Source organism: Tachyglossus aculeatus, chromosome 7 (genome assembly GCF_015852505.1).
Source record: "Tachyglossus aculeatus isolate mTacAcu1 chromosome 7, mTacAcu1.pri, whole genome shotgun sequence".
In the NCBI taxonomy this organism is placed as follows: Eukaryota; Metazoa; Chordata; class Mammalia; order Monotremata; family Tachyglossidae; genus Tachyglossus; species Tachyglossus aculeatus.
This window is the reverse complement of record NC_052072.1, coordinates 580,845-600,025: the sequence shown is the minus strand read 5'-3', so window position 1 is coordinate 600,025 and position 19,181 is coordinate 580,845. Positions and strand designations below refer to the sequence as shown.

At 46.1% G+C, this 19,181-nt stretch overlaps 1 protein-coding gene across 1 annotated transcript in view; it reads left to right on the top strand.

Moving 5' to 3' along the window:
• Positions 1 to 19,181, top strand: part of STAT4 (signal transducer and activator of transcription 4) — a 95,127-nt gene that overhangs the window by 17,715 nt on the left and 58,231 nt on the right. Inside the window, exons 3-5 of the mRNA XM_038749048.1 lie at positions 11,531 to 11,629; positions 14,729 to 14,821; positions 17,578 to 17,656. Of these exons, the coding sequence (XP_038604976.1) occupies positions 11,531 to 11,629; positions 14,729 to 14,821; positions 17,578 to 17,656 (271 nt within the window). The remainder of the gene's footprint in view (positions 1 to 11,530; positions 11,630 to 14,728; positions 14,822 to 17,577; positions 17,657 to 19,181) is intronic.

The following is a 19,181-nucleotide window of genomic DNA, read 5'->3' as shown; positions in this document are numbered from 1 at the left end:
GTACAAATCGGCAACATACAGAGACGGCTCCTACCCAACATCGGGCTCACAGTCTAGAATAATGAATAATAATAATGATAATAATCATGGTATTGATGGTAATTGATGGTAATGATGGTATTTGCTAAGCGCTTACTATATGCCGAGCACTGTTCTAAGCGCTGGGGGAGATACAAGGTAATCAGCTTGTCCCACTTGGGGCTCACAGTCTCAGACTGAGCCCCTTCCTTCCTCTCCCCCTAGTCCCCCTCTCCATCCCCCCCATCTTACCTCCTTCCCTTCCCCACAGCACCTGTATATATGTATATATGTTTGTACGTATTTATTACTCTATTTATTTATTTATTTATTTTACTTGTACATATCCATTCTATTTATTTTATTTTGTTAGTATGCTTGGTTTTGTTCTCTGTCTCCCCCTTTTAGACTGTGAGCCCACTGTTGGGTAGGGACTGTCTCTATATGTTGCCAACTTGTACTTCCCAAGCACTTAGTACAGTGCTTTGCACACAGTAAGCGCTCAATAAATACGATTGATTGATTGATTGATTAATCCCCATTTTACAGATGAGGTAAATGAGGCCCAGAGAAGTAAAGTGACTAGCCCAAAGTCACGCAGCAGACAAGTGGTGGAGCCGGGATGAGAACCCCGACCTCTGACTCCCGAGCCCGGGCTCTTTCCAATAAGCCATGCCGTTAAGCATGGCTTAGTGTACTTGTTGTTGTACTTTCCAAGCATTTAATACAGTTCTTAACAGAGAAGCAGCGTGGCTCAGTGGAAAGAGCACGGGCTTGGGAATCAGAGGTCATGGATTCTAATCCCGACTCCGCCATTTATCAGCTGTGTGACTTTAGGCTAGTCACTTCACTTCTCTGTGCCTCAGTTACCTCATCTGTAAAATGGGGATTAAGACTGTGAGCCCTACATGGGACAACCTGATTATCTTGTATCTATCCCAGCGCTTAAAACAGTGCTTTGCACATAGTAAGCACTTAACAAATACCATCATCATCATTATTATTGTTATGAGGTGACTGAGGCCCGGATAATTCATTCATTCGTTCAGTCGTATTTATTGAGCACTTACTGTGTGCAGAGCACTGTACTAAGTGCTTGGAAAGTACAATTCGGCAACAGATAGAGACGATCCCTACCCAACAACGGGCTCACTGTCTAGAAAGTGAAGTGACTTGCCCAAGGTCACCCAGCAGACATGTGGCGGAACCAGAATTAGACCCCAGGTCTTCCTCACACCGAGGTCCCTGCTGTATACACTAAACCACTTAGAGAAGCAGCGTGGCTTAGTGGAAAGAGCCCAGGCTTGAGAGTCAGAGGTCATGGGTTCTAATCCCAGCTCTGCAACCTAATAATAATAATAATAATGGAATTTATTAAGCACTTACTATGTGCCAAGCACTGTTCGAAGCGCTGGGGGGGGGTGGTTACAAGGTGATCAGGTTGTGAGCCCACTGTTGGGTAGGGACCGTCTCTATATGTTGCCAACTTGTACTTCCCAAGCGCTTAGTACAGTGCTCTGCACACAGTAAGCGCTCAATAAATATGATTGATTGATTGATTGATCAGGTTGTCCCACGGGGGGCTCACAGTCTTAATCCCCATTTTACAGATGAGGGAACTGAGGCCCAGAGAAGTGAAGTGACTTGCCCAAAGTCACACAGCTGACAATTGGCGGAGCTGGGATTTGAACCCATGACCTCTGACTCCAAAGCCCGGGCTGCTTCCACTGAGCCACGCTACTTATCAGCTGGGTGACTTTGGGCAAGTCACTTCACTTCTCTGGGCCTCAGTTCCCTCATCTGTAAAATGGGGATTAAGACTGTGAGCCCCCCGTGGGACAACCTGATTACCTTGTATCCCTCCAGTGCTTAGAACAGTGCTTGGCACATAGTAAGCACTTAACAAATGCCATTATTATTATTATTATTATTATTATTATCATTAAGCACTTAATAAATACCAAAAAAAAGCCAAGCTGCTTCTCTAAGTGCTCATGGTGTTTACTGTTGAGTCCTGGGGTACGGTGCCTCTGTAATAATAATAATAATGATGGTATTTGTTAAGCGCTTACTATGTGCAAAGCACTGTTCTAAGCGCTGGGGGATACAAGGAGATCAGGTTGTCCCACGTGGGGCTCGCAGTCTTCATCCCCATTTTACAGATGAGGGAACTGAGGCCCGGAGAAGTGAAGTGACTTGCCCGAAGTCACACAGGTGACAATTGGCAGAGCTGGGATTTGGACCCATGACCTCTGACTCCAAAACCTGGGCTCTTTCCACTGAGCCACGCTGCTTCTCTGTACTGAGTGCTCTAAGCAGTGGTATTTAGTGAGGTGAGAGCAGGTGTGTGGAAAACAGGCCCTGGAGCCCACAGAGAGTGGAAACAAGAGTTGGACGGTGAGGGGGTGGTGTCTTCCGGGGAAATTTCTGGAGGAGGTGAGAGGGGATGAGACACAGTGACAGAGAATGGAAACAGAGCTTTGCTGGGGCTGAATCACACGGCCTCCCCCCCTTGGCCTCTCACTTTTCCCCGAGCCCCTGATCCAAATCCAGTGAAAACCCCGCCGCCGGGCTTCCCTCCGTCTCTCGGTGTCCAGAGCGCACGGAGCCTGCACACGACAGCTACTGAGCCCTCTGCACACGACAGCTACTGAGCCCTACTGAGAGCTCACCTCCTCTAGGAGGCCTTCCCAGACTGAGCCCCCTCCTTCCTCTCCCCCTCGTCCCCCTCTCCATCCCCCTCATCTTACCTCCTTCCCTTCCCCACAGCACCTGTATATATGTATATATGTTTGTACATATTTATTACTCTATTTATTTATTTATTTATTTACTTTATTTGTACATATCTATTCTATTTATTTTATTTTGTTAGTGTGTTTGGTTTTGTTCTCTGTCTCCCCCTTTTAGACTGTGAGCCCACTGTTGGGTAGGGACTGTCTCTAGATGTTGCCAATTTGTGCTTCCCAAGCGCTTAGTACAGTGCTCTGCACATAGTAAGCGCTCAATAAATACGATTGATTGATTGATTGTTGGGTAGGGACTGTCTCTATATGTTGCCAACTTGTACTTCCCAAGCGCTTAGTACAGTGCTCTGCACACAGTAAGCGCTCAATAAATATGATTGATGATGATGATGATAAAAGTATACACTAAGCACTTACTGTGTGCAGATAACTGTGCTAAGTGCTGGGCAGTTATACTTCATTCATTCATTCAATCAATCATATTTATTGAGCGCTAATTGTGTACATTGCACTGTACCAGCATGGCTCAGTGGAAAGAGCCCGGGGTTTGGAGTCAGAAGTCATGAGTTCAAATCCTGGCTCTGCCACTTGTCAGCTGTGTGACTTTGGACAAGTCACTTGACTTCTCTGGGCCTCAGTGACCTCATCTGTAAAATGGGGGTGAAGACTGGGAGCCCCCTGTGGGACAACCTGATCACCTTGTACCCTCCCCAGTGCTTAGAACAGGGCTTTGCACATAGTAAGTGCTTAGACTGTGAGCCCACTGTTGGGTAGGGACTGTCTTTATATGTTGCCAACTTGTACTTCCCAAGCACTTAGTACAGTGCTCTGCACACAGTAAGCGCTCAATAAATACAATTGATTGATTAATAAATGTCATCATTACCAAGCACTTGGGAGAGTGCAACACAACACCAAACAGACACATTCCCTGCCCGCAGCGAGCTTACAGTCTAGAGGGGAAGACAGTCCTGGCTTCAGGACAGCTCTACCTAGATGTCCTGCCAATACCTAGAACTTAATATATCCTCCCTTCAAAGCCCTACTTTCATTCATTCATTCAATCGTATTTATTGAGCGCTTACTGTGTGCAGAGCACTGTACTAAGCGCTTGGGAAGCACAAGTTGGCAACATATAGAGCCGGTCACTGAGAGCTCACCTCCTCCAGGAGGCCTTCCCAGACTGAGCCCCCTTTTTCCTCTCCTCCTCCCCATCCCCCCGCCCTACTCCTTCCCCTCCCCACAGCACTTGTATATATTTGTGCAGATTTATGACTTTATTTATTTTACTTGTACATATTTACTGCTCTATTTTATTAATGATGTGCATATAGCTATAATTCTATTTATTAACGGCTTTGACACCTGTCTACATGTTTTGTTTTGTTGTCTGTCTCCCCCTTCTAGACTGTGAGCCCGTTGTTGGGTAGGGACCGTCTATGTTGCCGACTTGTACTTCCCAAGCGCTTAGTCCAGTGCTCTGCAGTCCAGTGCTTAGTCCAGTAAGCACTCAATAAATAGGATTGAATGAATTAATTAATAGAAATAAATAAATGATGGATATGGACATAAGTGACGTCGGGCTCGGGGGGTGGGGGGGATGAATAAAGGGAGTGAGCCCGGGCGAAGCAGAGGGAGTGGGAGAGGAGGAAAAGTGGGGCTTAATCTTGGAAAACCTCTGGGAGGAGATGGGCCTTCAGTAACGCTTTGAAGTGGGGAAGAGTGCTTGCGTGTCAGATGGTGGGAATAATAATAATAATAATAATAATAATAATAATAATAATAATAGAATTTATTAAGCGCTTACTATGTGCCAAGCACTGTTCTAAGCACTGGGGAGGTTACAAGGTGATCAGGTTGTCCCACAGGGGGCTCACAATCTCCATCCCCATTTTCCAGATGAGGGAACTGAGGCCCAGAGAACTGAAGTGACTTGCCCAAAGTCACACGGCTGACAAGTGGCGGAGCTGGGATTTGAACCCATGACCTCTGGCCTCTGACTCCAAAGCAGCGTGAACGAGAAGCAGCGTGGCTCAGTGGAAAGAGCCCGGGCTTTGGAGTCAGAGGTCATGGGTTCGAATCCCGGCTCCGCCACACGTCTGCTGTGTGACCTTGGGCAAGTCACTTAACTTCTCTGAGCCTCAGTCACCTCATCTGTAAAATGGGGATTGACCGTGAGCCCCACGTGGGACAACCTGATCATGCTATAGCCCCCCAGCGCTTAGAACAGTGCTTTGCACATAGTAAGAGCTTAACAAATGCCATCATAATTATTATTATTATTATTCTTAAACACCATCTCTGACCCTCCAGGGTCACACAGTCTAAGACTGTAACGTGGGAGAGGGAATCAATCAATCAATCAATCGTATTTATTGAGCGCTTACTATGTGCAGAGCACTGTACTAAGCGCTTGGGAAGTACAAATTGGCAACATCTAGAGACAGTCCCTACCCAACAGTGGGCTCACAGTCTAAAAGGGGGAGACAGAGAACAAAACCAAACATACTAACAAAGTAAAATAAATAGAATAGATATGTAAACAAGTAAAATAAGGGAACAGACAACAGACACAAAAGGAGAGATGAGAAACAGCGCAACACTAAAACAACAAAAGATAAGAGACAAGGACAAATGCAACTCCGTGGGTGTCAAAAAGCCAAAGATGCCGCCTCGTTCCACTCAGAAGTTTTTTCCATCCGGCCGGTCGGCGTTTTTTTCGTTTTAAGCAATCACAAACGAACCGTCGGTAGTAGCTGTAGCAGTAGTGATAGTATTTACTGATCACCCGCTGGCGGACTGTACTGAGCACTTGGGAATGAGCAATAGGAAGAAGTGGCTCGTTCCTGCCCACGGGGAACTTCCATTCTGGGGATACAGAGAAATATTTACAACAGAGACACTTTTTCCACCCCCGAGGTAATGGGGCTGGACAGAGCGTGATGTAAGGGACACTTATCAGGAACAGGACACTATACTGGGCACTTACAATGGGCTGAACGCTGGACTGGCACTTACAGTCTAGAAGTCACCACAGTTATTATTCATGATTAAGAAAGGCCAATTCAGGGCCTCACGGTTCTCTGTGGGAGACAGAAAGGCCCGGGTGGGTCATTGATTCGGTGTGACGCCCCCCGACCCGATCCACCCTCCCCGGCAGGCTCATGTTGGGTAAGCAGAGAAGCTGACAGCTAATAATAATAATAATAATAATAATAATAATAATAATGGCATTTGTTAAGCGCTTACTATGTGCAGAGCACTGTTCTAAGCGCTGGGGGTGGGGGGACAAGGTGATCAAATTGTCCCACGTGGGGCTCACAGTCTTAATCCCCATTTTACAGATGAGGTAACTGAGGCTCAGAGAAGTTAAGTGACTTGCCCGAGGTCACACAGCAGACATGTGGCGGAGCCGGGATTTGAACCCATGACCTCTGACTCCAAAGCCCGGGCTCTTTCCACTGAGCCGCGCTGCTTCTCTTGGTAGACAAGTTCCCCGCCCGAAAGGGTCACACGTTAATATAAATAAGTAGATTATGGGTATGAACATAAGGACTGTGGGGCTGAGAGCGGGGTGAAGAAAGGGAGCGAATCATGGGATTGGGGGGTAAGGGGGTGGCAGCGGGAGTGGGGAATGGGTTGCAGGCTAGGCCCAGAGCCCTTCCTGGAGGAGGCGGCCGAGGAAGCAGGCTACGCGGCTGGAAATCTGGCCTTGGGAGAGGGGGCCGGGGTCAACGTCCTGGAAACTCTTGGCCGGAGTCCCATCTGGCTGGCCCTGGGGTCACACTATTCATTCATCATCATCATCATCATCAATCGTATTTATTGAGCGCTTACTATGTGCAGATCACTGGACTAAGCGCTTGGGAAGTACAAGTTGGCAACATACAGAGACAGTCCCTACCCAACAGTGGGCTCACAGTCTAAAAGGGGGAGACAGAGAACAAAACATACTAACAAAATAAAATAAATAGAATAGATATGTACAAATAAAATAAATAAATAGAGTAATAAATATGTACAAACATATATACATATATACAGGTGCTGTGGGGAAGGGAAGGAGGTAAGATGGGGGGATGGAGATCATTCAATCATCATCAATCGTATTTATTGAGCGCTTACTATGTGCAGAGCACTGTACTAAGCCCTTGGGAAGTACAAGTTGGCAACATACAGAGACAGTCCCTACCCAACAGTGGGCTCACAGTCTAAAAGGGGGAGACGGAGAACAAAACCAAACATACTAACAAAATAAAATAAATAGAATAGATATGTACAAATAAAATAAATAAATAAATAGAGTAATAAATCTGTACAAACATATATACATCTATACAGGTGCTGTGGGGAAGGGAAGGAGGTAAGATGGGGGGGATGGAGAGGGGATGGAGATGGAGATCATTCAATCATCATCAATCGTATTCATTGAGCGCTTACTGTGTGCAGAGCACTGTACTAAGCGCTTGGGAAGTACAAGTTGGCAACGTATAGAGACAGTCCCTACCCAGCAGTGGGCTCACAGTCTAAAAGGAGTGGGCTCACATCATCATCATCAATCGTATTTATTGAGCGCTTACTATGTGCGGAGCACTGTACTAAGCGCTTGGGAAGTACAAATTGGCAACACATAGAGACAGTCCCTACCCAACAGTGGGCTCACAGTCTAAAAGGAATCAATCGTCTTCGATGAGCACTTACCGTGTGCAGAGCACTGTACTGAGCTCTTGGGAGAGGACAACAGAACAATAAGCAGACACACTCCCTGCCCACAACAAGCTTACAGTCTAGAGGGGGAGGCAGACATGAATATGAGTAAATAAACGACAGATGAGGACCTAAGCGGTGTGGGGCTGGGAGGAGGTGGGAGGATGAACTTTTGGGAAGTTTTCATCGAAAACAAGCTTCGCCCTGTTTGTGGGTGCATTGGGTGGGCGGAGGCCGGAAACCCCCACTTCCTGAGGGTCTGAAATCCCCCAGCCCGGCTCCTCTTCCCTCCCGCCTGAGTTTCCTTTCGACTTCAGGTAAAGAGGTTTCCTGGAAGCGACTCGAAGATTGCATTTTCGTGACTTTGTAGAGAGGTTGGGGCTGGGCAGGGTTCATAGTGCTTAACAAATACCGCAATTATTACTACGGTGTGCAGAGCGTTGTACTAAATGCTTGGGAGAGTACGATAGAGGTTAATGCCCACCTTCTCACTGTTCTTCGATCTCATGGGTTCTAATCCCGGCTCTGCCGATTGTCAGCTGTGTGGCTTTGGGCAAGTCACTTCACTTCTCTGGGCCTCAGTTCCTCATCTGTAAAATAGGGATGAAGACTGTGAGCCCCACGTGGGACAACCTGATCACCTTGTATCCCCCCAGCGCTTAGAACAGTGCTTTGCACATAGTAAGTGCTTAACAAATACCATTATTATTATTAGTAGTATGGTCCTCTCCCAAACGCTTAGTACAGTGCTCTGCGCACAGCGAACGCTCAATAAATATGACTGAATGAATGTGTGTGTGTGTGTGAGAGAGAGAGAGAGAGAGAGAGAGAGAGAGAGAGAGAGAGAGAGAGAGAGAGAGAGGTCCAGACTGTAAGCTCGTTGTGGACAGGGAATATAACTGTTTATTGTTGTATTGTATAGAGGAGCAGCATGGCTCAGTAGAAAGAGCCGGGACTTTGGAGTCAGAGGTCATGGGTTCAAATCCCGGCTCCACCACTTGTCAGCTGTGTGACTTTGGGCAAGTTACTTCACTTCTCTGGGCCTCAGTTCCTCATCTGTAGAATGGGGATGAAGACTGTGAGCCCCAGATGGGACAACCTGATCACCTTGTATCCCCCCAGAACTTAGAACAGTGCTTTGCACATAGTAAGCGCTTAACAAATACCATTATTGTTATTATTATTATTATTATTATTATTGTCCTCTCTCAAATGCTTTGTACAGTGCTCTGTGCACAGTGAACGCTCAATAAATACGACTGAATGAATGTGTGTGTGTGTGTGTGTGTGTGTGTGAGAGAGAGAGAGAGAGAGAGAGAGAGAGAGAGAGAGAGAGAGAGAGTGAAGTCTAGACTGTAAGCGCGTTGTGGACAGGGAATGTAACTGTTTATTGTTGTATAGAGAAGCAGCGTGGCTCAGTAGAAAGAGCCCGGGCTTTGAAGTCAGAGGTCATGGGTTTGAATCCTAGCTCCGCCAATTGTCAGCTGTGTGACTTTGGGCAAGTCACTTCACTTCTCTGGGCCTCAGTTACCTCATCTGGAAAATGGGGATTAAGACTGTGAGCCCCCCGTGGGACAATCTGATTACCTTGTAACCTCCCCAGCGTTTAGAATAGTGCTTTGCACATAGTAAGCGCTTAATAAATGCCATTATTATTATTATTATTATTATTATTATTATTATTATTATCTCTCTCGCCTGGTACCTGTGGCCTGAAATGCCCTCCCTCCTCATATCCGACAGATAATGACTCTCTCCACCTTCAAAGCCTTACTGAAAGCCCATCTCCTCCAAGAGGCCTTCCCTGACTAAGCCCCACTTTTCCTCATCTCCCTGTCCCTTCTACGTCGCCTTGACTCACTCCCTTTGTTCATCCCCCACTCCCAGCCCCACACCACTTATGCATATATCTGTCATTTTATTTATTTGTTTATTTTATTTATTTGTATTGATGCCTGTCTCCCCCTCTAGACTGTAAGCTCATTGTGGCTGTAAGCTATCCCACAATGAGCAGGGAATGTGTCCGTTTATTGTTGTACTGCACTCTCCCAAGTCCCAAGTATCGTTCCCACTGTTGGGTAGGGACTGTCTCTATATGTCGCCAACTTGTACTTCCCAAGAGCTTAGTACAGTGCTCTGCACACAGTAAGCGCTCAATAAATACGATTGATTGATTGATTGATTGATTGTACTGCTTAGTCGAGTGCTCTGCACACGGTAAACACTCTGTTCATTCATTCATTCATTCAATCGTATTTACTGAGCGCTTACTGTGCGCAGAGCACTGTACTAAGCGCTTGGGAAGTACAGGTTGGCAACGTATAGAGACGATTGAATGAATGAAAGTAAAAGACACAATCCTTGTCCTCAACGAGCTTCCAGCCTAAAGCAAGAGACAGATCCAAAATGATTCACAGAGGGTAGGAAAAGACAATGGCAAAAAATGGCTAAGGAGATGAAGGTTTTAATATTAGAGAAGGGAAAATCACTCCCTATATGAGTGATCCAGGCAGGGGATGACATGTGAGGTGTTCCAGAGGTGGGAGCTGAGACAGGGGCTGGGGTAGAAGGAAGTGAATCTGGGAATACCTCCTGGAAGAGGCTCTGGGCTGGGAGAGCTGGGGTCTGGTGGTTTGGGGGATGTTGGGAGTTAACCAGGGAAGCCCTCCGGGAGGAGGTGGGCTTCAGAAGGCCGTGAAAGAAGGAGAGGTGGGATCCCGACTCCGTCACTTGTCTGCTGTGTGACCTTGGGCAAGTCACTTCACTTCTCTGTGCTTCAGTTCCCTCATCCGTAAAATGGGGATTAAGACTGTGAGCCCCACGTGGGACAACCTGATGCCCTTGTATCTACCTTGTATCAGCGCTTAGAACAGTGCCTTGTACATAGTAAGCACTTAATAAATGCCAATATTATTATTATTATTACCCCAGCGCTTAGAACAGTGCTCGACACATAGTAAGCGCTTAACAAATACCATTATTATTATTATTATCATTATCTGGCGGATTTGGGGGCACAGGGGGTAATCAGGGAAGGCCTTCTGGAGGAAGTGGGGGCTCATTAGACAGTGAAGGAGGGGAGAGTTGGAAGTCTGGAGTGTTTGGGGATGGAGGAGGGGGTCAGGTGTTCATTCATTCAATCGTATTCATTCATTCATTCATTCATTCAATCATCAATCAATCGTATTTATTGAGCGCTTACTATGTGCAGGGCACTGTACTAAGAGCTTGGGAAGTACAAGTTGGCAACATATAGAGACGGTCCCTACCCAACAGTGGGCTCACAGTCTAGAAGGGGGAGACAGAGAACAAAACCAAACATACTAACAAAATAAAATGAATAGAATAGATAGGTACAAGTAAAATAAATAAATGGAGTAATAATGAATAAATAGAGTAATAATGAATAAATAGAGTTGGCAACATCTAGAGATGGTCCCTACCCAACAGCGGGCTCACAGTCTAGAAGGGGGGAGACAGACAACAAAATAAAACAGATTAACAAAATAAAATAAATAGAATAAATATGTACAAGTAAAATAAATAGAGTAATAAATGCGTACAAACATATATACATATATACAGGTGCTGTGGGGAGGGGAAGGAGGTAAGGCGGGGCGGATGGGGAGGGGGAGAGGAAGGAGGGGGCTCGGTCTGGGAAGGCCTCCTGGAGGGGGTGGCGTTTCAGGACTAATCTATTATCTATTATCTAATCTAATCTATTTATTTTCTTTTGTTAGTATGTTTGGTTTTGTTCTCTGTCTCCCCCTTTTAGACCGTGAGCCCACTGTTGGGTAGGGACCGTCTCTAGATGTTGCCAACTTGTACTTCCCTAGCGCTTAGTACAGTGCTCTGCACACAGTAAGCGCTCAATAAATACGATTGATGATGATGGTGAAGACGGAGCCAGGGATCAGAGACGGCTGTAGAAGGAGGTCCAGAGGGAGAGCAAGGTTGGCTTCCCCTGGGCCCCAGTGACCCCAGCGGGGGCGGCCGGAGAGGCGTCCAAAGGCCAGCTGACCTGTCCACACCCGACCGCTCTTGTCTCCACTCCCCAGGGCAAGTACAGCGGGAACCCCGTGCACATGGCCGTCGTCATCGCCAACTGCCTCAGGGAGGAGAGAAGGGTCCTGGCCGCCGCCAGCGTGCCCGTGCAGGTAAGACCGTCATCATCAATCGTATTTATTGAGCGCTTACTGTGTGCAGAGCACTGGACTAAGCGCTTGGGAAGTCCAAATTGGCAACATCTAGAGACGGTCCCTACCCAACAGTGGGCTCACGGTCTAAAAGGGGGAGACAAAACCAAACATACTAACAAAATAAAATAAATAGAATAGATATGTACAAGTAAAATAAATAAATAAATAAATAGAGTAATAAATATGTACAAACATATATACATATATACAGCGCTTGCATATATACAGTGCTCTGCACATAGTAAGCGCTCAATAAATACGACTGATGATGATGATGATATCCAGGTATATACATATATACAGGTAAGACCACCCACCGCCCCACCGGGCCCGGGCAGGTAACACCACTGGCCGCCCTGGCCTACCTGTGTGGGAAAGACCACTGGCCACTCCACCGTGCCCTTGCAGGTAAGACCACTGGCTGCCCCAGTGTGGCCGTGAAAGTAAGACCACTGGCCACCCCAGCTTACCTGTACAGGTAAGACCACCCGCCGCCCCAGATACTCCCATGCTGCTAAGACCACGGCTGCCCCGACTGACTGTGAGCCCGCTGTTGGGTAGGGACCGTCTCTATATGTTGCCGATTTGTACTTCCCAAGCGCTCAGTACAGTGCTCTGCACACAGTAAGTGCTCAATAAATACGATTGAATGAATGGCAAGACTACCACCTGCCCCCACCATGCCCTAGCTGGTAAGACCACTGTACCTCACTGTACCTCGTTCTCGCCCGTCCCGCCGTCGACCCCCGGCCCACGTCCTCCCCCCGGCCCGGAATGCCCTCCCTCCCCACATCCGCCAAGCTCGCTCTCTCCTGAGAGTCAGAAGGTCATGGGTTCTAATCCCGCCTGTGCCACCCACTTGCCTGCCAAGTGATCTTGGGCAAGTCAGTTCACTTCTCTGTGCCTCAGTGTCCTCATCTGTGAAATGGGGATTGAAACTGTAAGCCCCACATTGGACAGGGACTGGATCCAACTCGATTTGCCTGTATCCACCCCAGCGCTTAGTTTGGTGCCTGGTGCATAGTTAGTGCTTAACAAATACTATTATTATTATTATTAGCAATAATAATTAGTAATAATAATAATAATAATAATGGCATTTATTAAGCGCTTACTATGTGCAAAGCACTGTTCTAAGCACTGGGGAGGTTACAAGGTGATCAGGTTGTCCCACAGGGGGTTCACAATCTTAATCCCCATTTTACAGATGAGGTAACTGAGGCACAGAGAAGTTAAGTAACTTGCCCAAAGTCACCCAGCTGACAAGTGGCCGAGCCGGGATTTGAACCCATGACCTCTGACTCCAAAGCCCGGGCTCTTTCCACTGAGCCATGCTGCTTCTCTAATAATAATAATGGCATACCAAATACCAACATTATTATTATTATTATTATTATTGTTATTGTTATTATTATTATTTGTTAAGCACGTACTATGTGCAAAGCACTGTTCTGAGCGCTGGGGAGGATACAAGGTGATCAGGTTGTCCCTCGTGGGGCTCCAGGTCTTAATCCCCATTTTACAGATGAGGGAACTGAGGCACAGAGAAGTGAAGTGACTTGCCCAAAGTCACACAGCTGACAAGCAGCAGAGCCGGGATTTGAACCCATGACCTCTGACTCCCAAGCCCTTGCTCTTTCCACTGAGCCACGCTGCTTCTCATATTATTATCTTATTATTATTATTATTATAGCCTGGGATAGAGTGTAAAGTCCACGGATGCCACGGGTTTCAGGCAGACAGGACATGGTGTTCATTCATTCAGTCAATCGTATTTATTGAGCGCTTACTGTGTGCAGAGCACTGTACTAAGTGCTTGGGAACGACAAGTTGGCAACATAGAGAGACGGTCCCTACCCAACAGCGGGCTCACAGTCTAGAAGGGGGAGACAGACAACAAATCAAAACATATTAACAAAATGAAATAAATAGAAGAGTAAATATTCATTCATTCATTCAATCGTATTTATTGAGCGCTTACTGTGTGCAGAGCACTGGACTAAGCGCTTGGGAACGACAACATACAACATACAGAGACGGTCCCTACCCAAAAGCGGGCTCACAGTCTAGAAGGGGGAGACAGACAACAAATCAAAACATATTAACAAAATGAAATAAATAGAATAGTAAATATTCATTCATTCATTCATTCATTCAATCGTATTTATTGAGCGCTTACTGTGTGCAGAGCACTGTACTAAACGCTTGGGAGCGACAAGTTGGCAACATAGAGAGACAGTCCCTACCCAACAGCGGGCTCACAGTCTAGAAGGGGGAGACAGACAACAAATCAAAACATGTTAACAAAATGAAATAAATAGAAGAGTAAATATTCATTCATTCATTCAATCGTATTTGTTGAGCGCTTACCGTGTGCAGAGCACTGTACTAAGCGCTTGGGAACGACAAGCTGGCAACATACAGAGACGGTCCCTACCCAACAGCGGGCTCACAGGCTAGAAGGGGGAGACAGACAACAAATCAAAACATATTAACAAAATGAAATAAATAGAATAGTAAATATTCATTCATTCATTCATTCATTCAATCGTATTTGTTGAGCGCTTACCGTGTGCAGAGCACTGTACTAAGCGCTTGGGAACGACAAGTTGGCAACATAGAGAGACAGTCCCTACCCAACAGCGGGCTCACAGTCTAGAAGGGGGAGACAGACAACAAATCAAAACAGATTAACAAAATGAAATAAATAGAATAGTAAATATACATTCATTCATTCATTCATTCAATCGTATTTATTGAGCGCTTACTGTGTGCAAAGCACTGGACTAAGCGCTTGGGAACGACAAGCTGGCAACATACAGAGACGGTCCCTACCCAACAGCGGGCTCACAGTCTAGAAGGGGGAGACAGACCACAAATCAAAACATATTAACAAAATGAAATAAATAGAATAGTGAATAGTGTTGGGGTTGACGTCCCTAGGGGAGGGAGACCGGGGGGCCACCGGCCTTCACTTTCCATTTCAGCTAAGGGAAAATGGTGGTAAAAGATGGGTGCACGCTGACTCAGTTTCCCCCTTGGTCTATGATGTTCCAGGGGCCCCTGGAGAAGTCCCTGCAGAATTCCGTGATCTCCGAGCGGCAGAGAAGTATGGAGCACAAAGTGTCCGCCATCAAAAACAGCGCCCAGGTAGGGAGCGCAGACAGGTGGATGAGGGAGAGAAAAGGATGGGCTGGCAGCTAAGATCTGGGCATGGGAGCTTAGGGCGGGCCATCATCAATCGTATTTATTGAGTGCTTACTATGTGCAGAGCACTGTACTAAGCGCTTGGGAAGTACAAATTGGCAACATCTAGAGACAGTCCCTACCCAACAGTGGGCTCACAGTCTAAAAGGGGGAGACAGAGAACAAAACCAAACATACTAACAAAATAAAATAAATAGAATAGATAGGTACAAGTAAAATAAATAAATAAATAGAGTAATAAATATGTACAAACATATATACAGGTGCTGTGGGGAAGGGAAGGAGGTAAGATGGGGGGGATGGAGAGGGGGACGAGGGGGAGAGCTGTACACGAGATACCTTGTATCTACCCCAGCGCTTAGAACAGTGCTTTGCACATGGTAAGCGCTTAACCAACAAATACAAGAGCTAAGGCCTGGGCATTGGAGTTAAGAGCTGAAAACCCGAGCGAAGCGCTCTATACTAGAGCCAATAGCTTGACATCATCATCATCCCTTCCTTCCTCTCCCCCTTGTTCCCCTCTCCATCCCCCCATCTTACCTCCTTCCGTTCCCCACAGCACCTGTATATATGTATATATGCTTCTACATATTTATTACTCTATTTATTTATTTTACTTGTACATATCTATTCTATTTATTTTATTTAGTTAGTATGTTTGGTTTTGTTCCCTGTCCCCGCCTTTTAGACTGTGAGCCCACTGTTGGGTAGGGACCGTCTCTAGATGTTGCCAACTTGGACTTCCCAAGCGCTTAGTACAGTGTTCTGCACACAGTAAGCGCTCAATAAATATGATTGATTGATTGATTGATCATCATCATCATCATCATCATAGTCTTCTAGACTGTGAGCCCACTGTTGGGTAGGGACTGTGTCTCTATGTTTCCAACTTGGACTTCCCAAGCGCTTAGTACAGTGCTCTGCACACAGTAAGCACTCAATAAATACGATTGATTGATTGATTGATTCATCATCACCATCATCATCATCATCATCATAGTCTTCTAGACCGTGAGCCCACTGTTGGGTAGGGACCGGCTCTATATGCTGCCAACTTGTACTTCCCAAGCACTTAGTACAGTGCTCTGCACAGAGTAAGCGCTCAATCAATACGATTGAGTGAATGAATCATCATCATCAAGATTATTTACTGAGCGCTTTTTACAGTGCTCTGCGCACAGTAAGCGCTCAATCAGTACGATTGAATGAATGAATCATCATCATCAAGATTATTTACTGAGCGCTTTTTGTGTGCAGAGCACTGTACTAAGTTCTTGAGGGAGTACAATGCAACAGAGCAGGTAGACATGTTCCCTGCCCACAGGGAACTTCCAGGCTAGAGATTCATTCATTCATTAATAACAATAATAATAATGGTATTTGTTAAGCGCTTACTATGTGCCAAGCACTGTTCTAAGCACTGGGGTAGATACAAGGTAATAATAATAATGGAATTTATTAAGTGCTTACTATGTGCAAAGCACTGTTCTAAGCACTGAGGAGGTAACAATCGTATTTATTGAGCGCTTACGGTGTGCAGAGCACTGTACTAAGCGCTTGGGAAGTACAAGTTGGCAACATATAGAGACAGTCCTAACAAGGTGATCAGGTTGTCCCACGGGGGGCTCACAGTCTTCATCCCCATTTTACAGCTGAGGTAACTGAAGGCACAGAGAAGTGAAGTGACTTACCCAAAGTCACACAGCTGACAGTTGGCGGAGCCGGGATTTGAACCCATGACCTTCTGACTCCAAAGCCCGGGCTCTTTCCACTGAGCCACGCTGCTTCCTCTTCAATCAATCAATCAATTGTATTTATTGAGCGCTTACTGTGTGCAGAGCACTGTCCTAAGCGCTTGGGAAGTACAAGTGGTTGTATTTAGCGAGCGCTTACTGTGTGCAGAGCACTGTACTGAGCGCTTGGGAAGTACAATTCAGTAACAAATAGAGACAGTCCCTGCCCACAACGGGCTCACAGTCTAGAAGGGGAGAGACAGACGTCAAAGCAAGTAAGCAGGCCATGGTAGCATCATTATAAATAAGCAGAATTTTAGCGCTATGCACAGCATTAATAAAAATAAATAGAATTATAAATATGCACCCATATCATCATCAATCGTATTTATTGAGCGCTTACTGTGTGCAGAGCACTGTACTAAGCGCTTGTATACATATACATATATACATAAGTGCTGTGGGGTGAGGAGGGGGGTAGAGAGATGAGTTTAGGAGCTTAGGAGGCCTTCCCTGACTGAGCCCCTTCCTTCCTCTCCCCCTCGTCCCCCTCTCCATCCCCCCCATCTTACCTCCTTCCCTTCCCCACAGCACCTGTATATCTGTATATATGTTTGTACATATTTATTACTCTATTTATTTATGTATTTTATTTGTACATATCCATTCTATTTATTTTATTTTGTTAGTATGTTTGGTTTTGTTCTCTGTCTCCCCCTTTTAGACTGTGTGAGCCCACTGTTGGGTAGGGACCGTCTCTACACGTTGCCAATTTGTACTTCCCAAGCGCTTAGTACAGTGCTCTGCACATAGTAAGCGCTCAATAAACACGATTGATGATGATGATGATGATGATGAGCTAATAGTCTTGAGCTTAGGCAGACACACACGTACACACATAAAGACACACACCCAGAGTCTTCGGGACAGTGCCGAAGCGCCAGTGTTCTTCTCCTTTCTGAAAAGATGACGGAACAAGACGTCAAATTCTTGGAAGACCTGCAAGATGAGTTTGACTTCAGGTACAAAACCATCCAGGGCTTTGGTAAGTGTCTCCCCTCCCCGCCACGGCCCCTCGGGGCCGGAGGAAGCGGTGGACCGTGGTGGGATGTACTGGACCTCCTAGGCTCGGGCCGTCCGGGCCCGTTTCCTCCCGCTTGCTTTCCTGGCTACCCCTCTCATTCAGTCAATTATATTTATTGAGCACTTCCTGCGTGCAAAGCACTGTAATAATAATAATAATAATAATACTAATGGTGGCATCTGTTAAGCGCTTACTATGTGCAAAGCACTGTCCTAAGCGCTGGGGGGATCCAATGGATCAAGTTGTCCCACGTGGGGCTCACAGTCTTAATCCTCATTTTACAGATGAGGGAACTGAGGCTCACAGCAGTTAAGTGGCTTGCCCAAGGTCACACAGCGGACATGTGGCAGAGCCGGGATTCGAACCCGTGACCTCTGACTCCAAAGCCCGGGCTCTTTCCACTGAGCCACGCTGCTTCTCACTGTACTAAGCGCTTGGGAGAGAACAACACAATAACAAAAAGACACATTCCTGCCCAGAGTGAGCTCTCCCCATCCCCCACCCCTGGTTCTGACCGTTAGGACGATGGCATTGATTCAGAGCTTCTTCTTCTTCTTCTTCTTCTTCTTCTCCTTCTTCTTCTTCTTCTCCTTCTTCTTCTTCTTCTTCTTCTTCTTCTTCTTCTTCTTCTTCTTCTTCTTTTTATTCTTCTTCTTTCTTCCTTCTTCTTTCTTCTTTCTTCTTCTTTCTTCTTCTTTCTTCTTCTTCTTTCTTCTTCTTCATTATTATTATCATCATCATTATTATTATTATAATTACTCTGTGTCAGAGCACTGTGCTGGGCGGATGGATAGATACACCTTTTAGACTGTGAGCCCACTGCTGGGTAGGGACTGTCTCTATATGTTGCCAACTTGTACTTCCCAAGCGCTTAGTACAGTGCTCTGCACACAGTAAGCGCTCAATAAATACGATTGATGATGATGCACCAACTCGGAGCAGACACTTCCTGTTTTTTGGAGTTTCTTTTATAGTATTCCCAAAGTTAGTCAGTCGGTCGTATTTATTGAGTGCTTACTGTGTGCAGAGCACTGACCTAAGCGCTTGGGAGAGGACAATAGGAAAATAAACAGACACACTCCCTGCCCACAGTGAGCTGACAGTCTAGAGGGGGTTTTAAGCTCTTACTACGTGCCAGGCACTGTACTAAGTGCTGGGGTAGATATCCACTAATCAGGTTGGACACAGTCCGTGTCCCACATGGGGTTCACTGTCTTAATCCCCACTTTACAGATGAACTGAGGCAAAGAGAAATGAAGCGATTTGCCCAAGGTCACAAGCAGACAAGTGGTGGAGTCGGGATTAGAACCCAGGACCTTCTGACTCTGCTTCTGTTGTAGCTGCAGATCAGCAGAGTAGAAACTCCTGTAGACAGGGAACACATCTCGTGTTCTGTCGTTCATTCATTCATTCATTCAGTCGTATTTATTGAGCGCTTACAGTGTGCAGAGCGCTGTACTAAGCGCTTGGGAAGTACAAGTTGTCG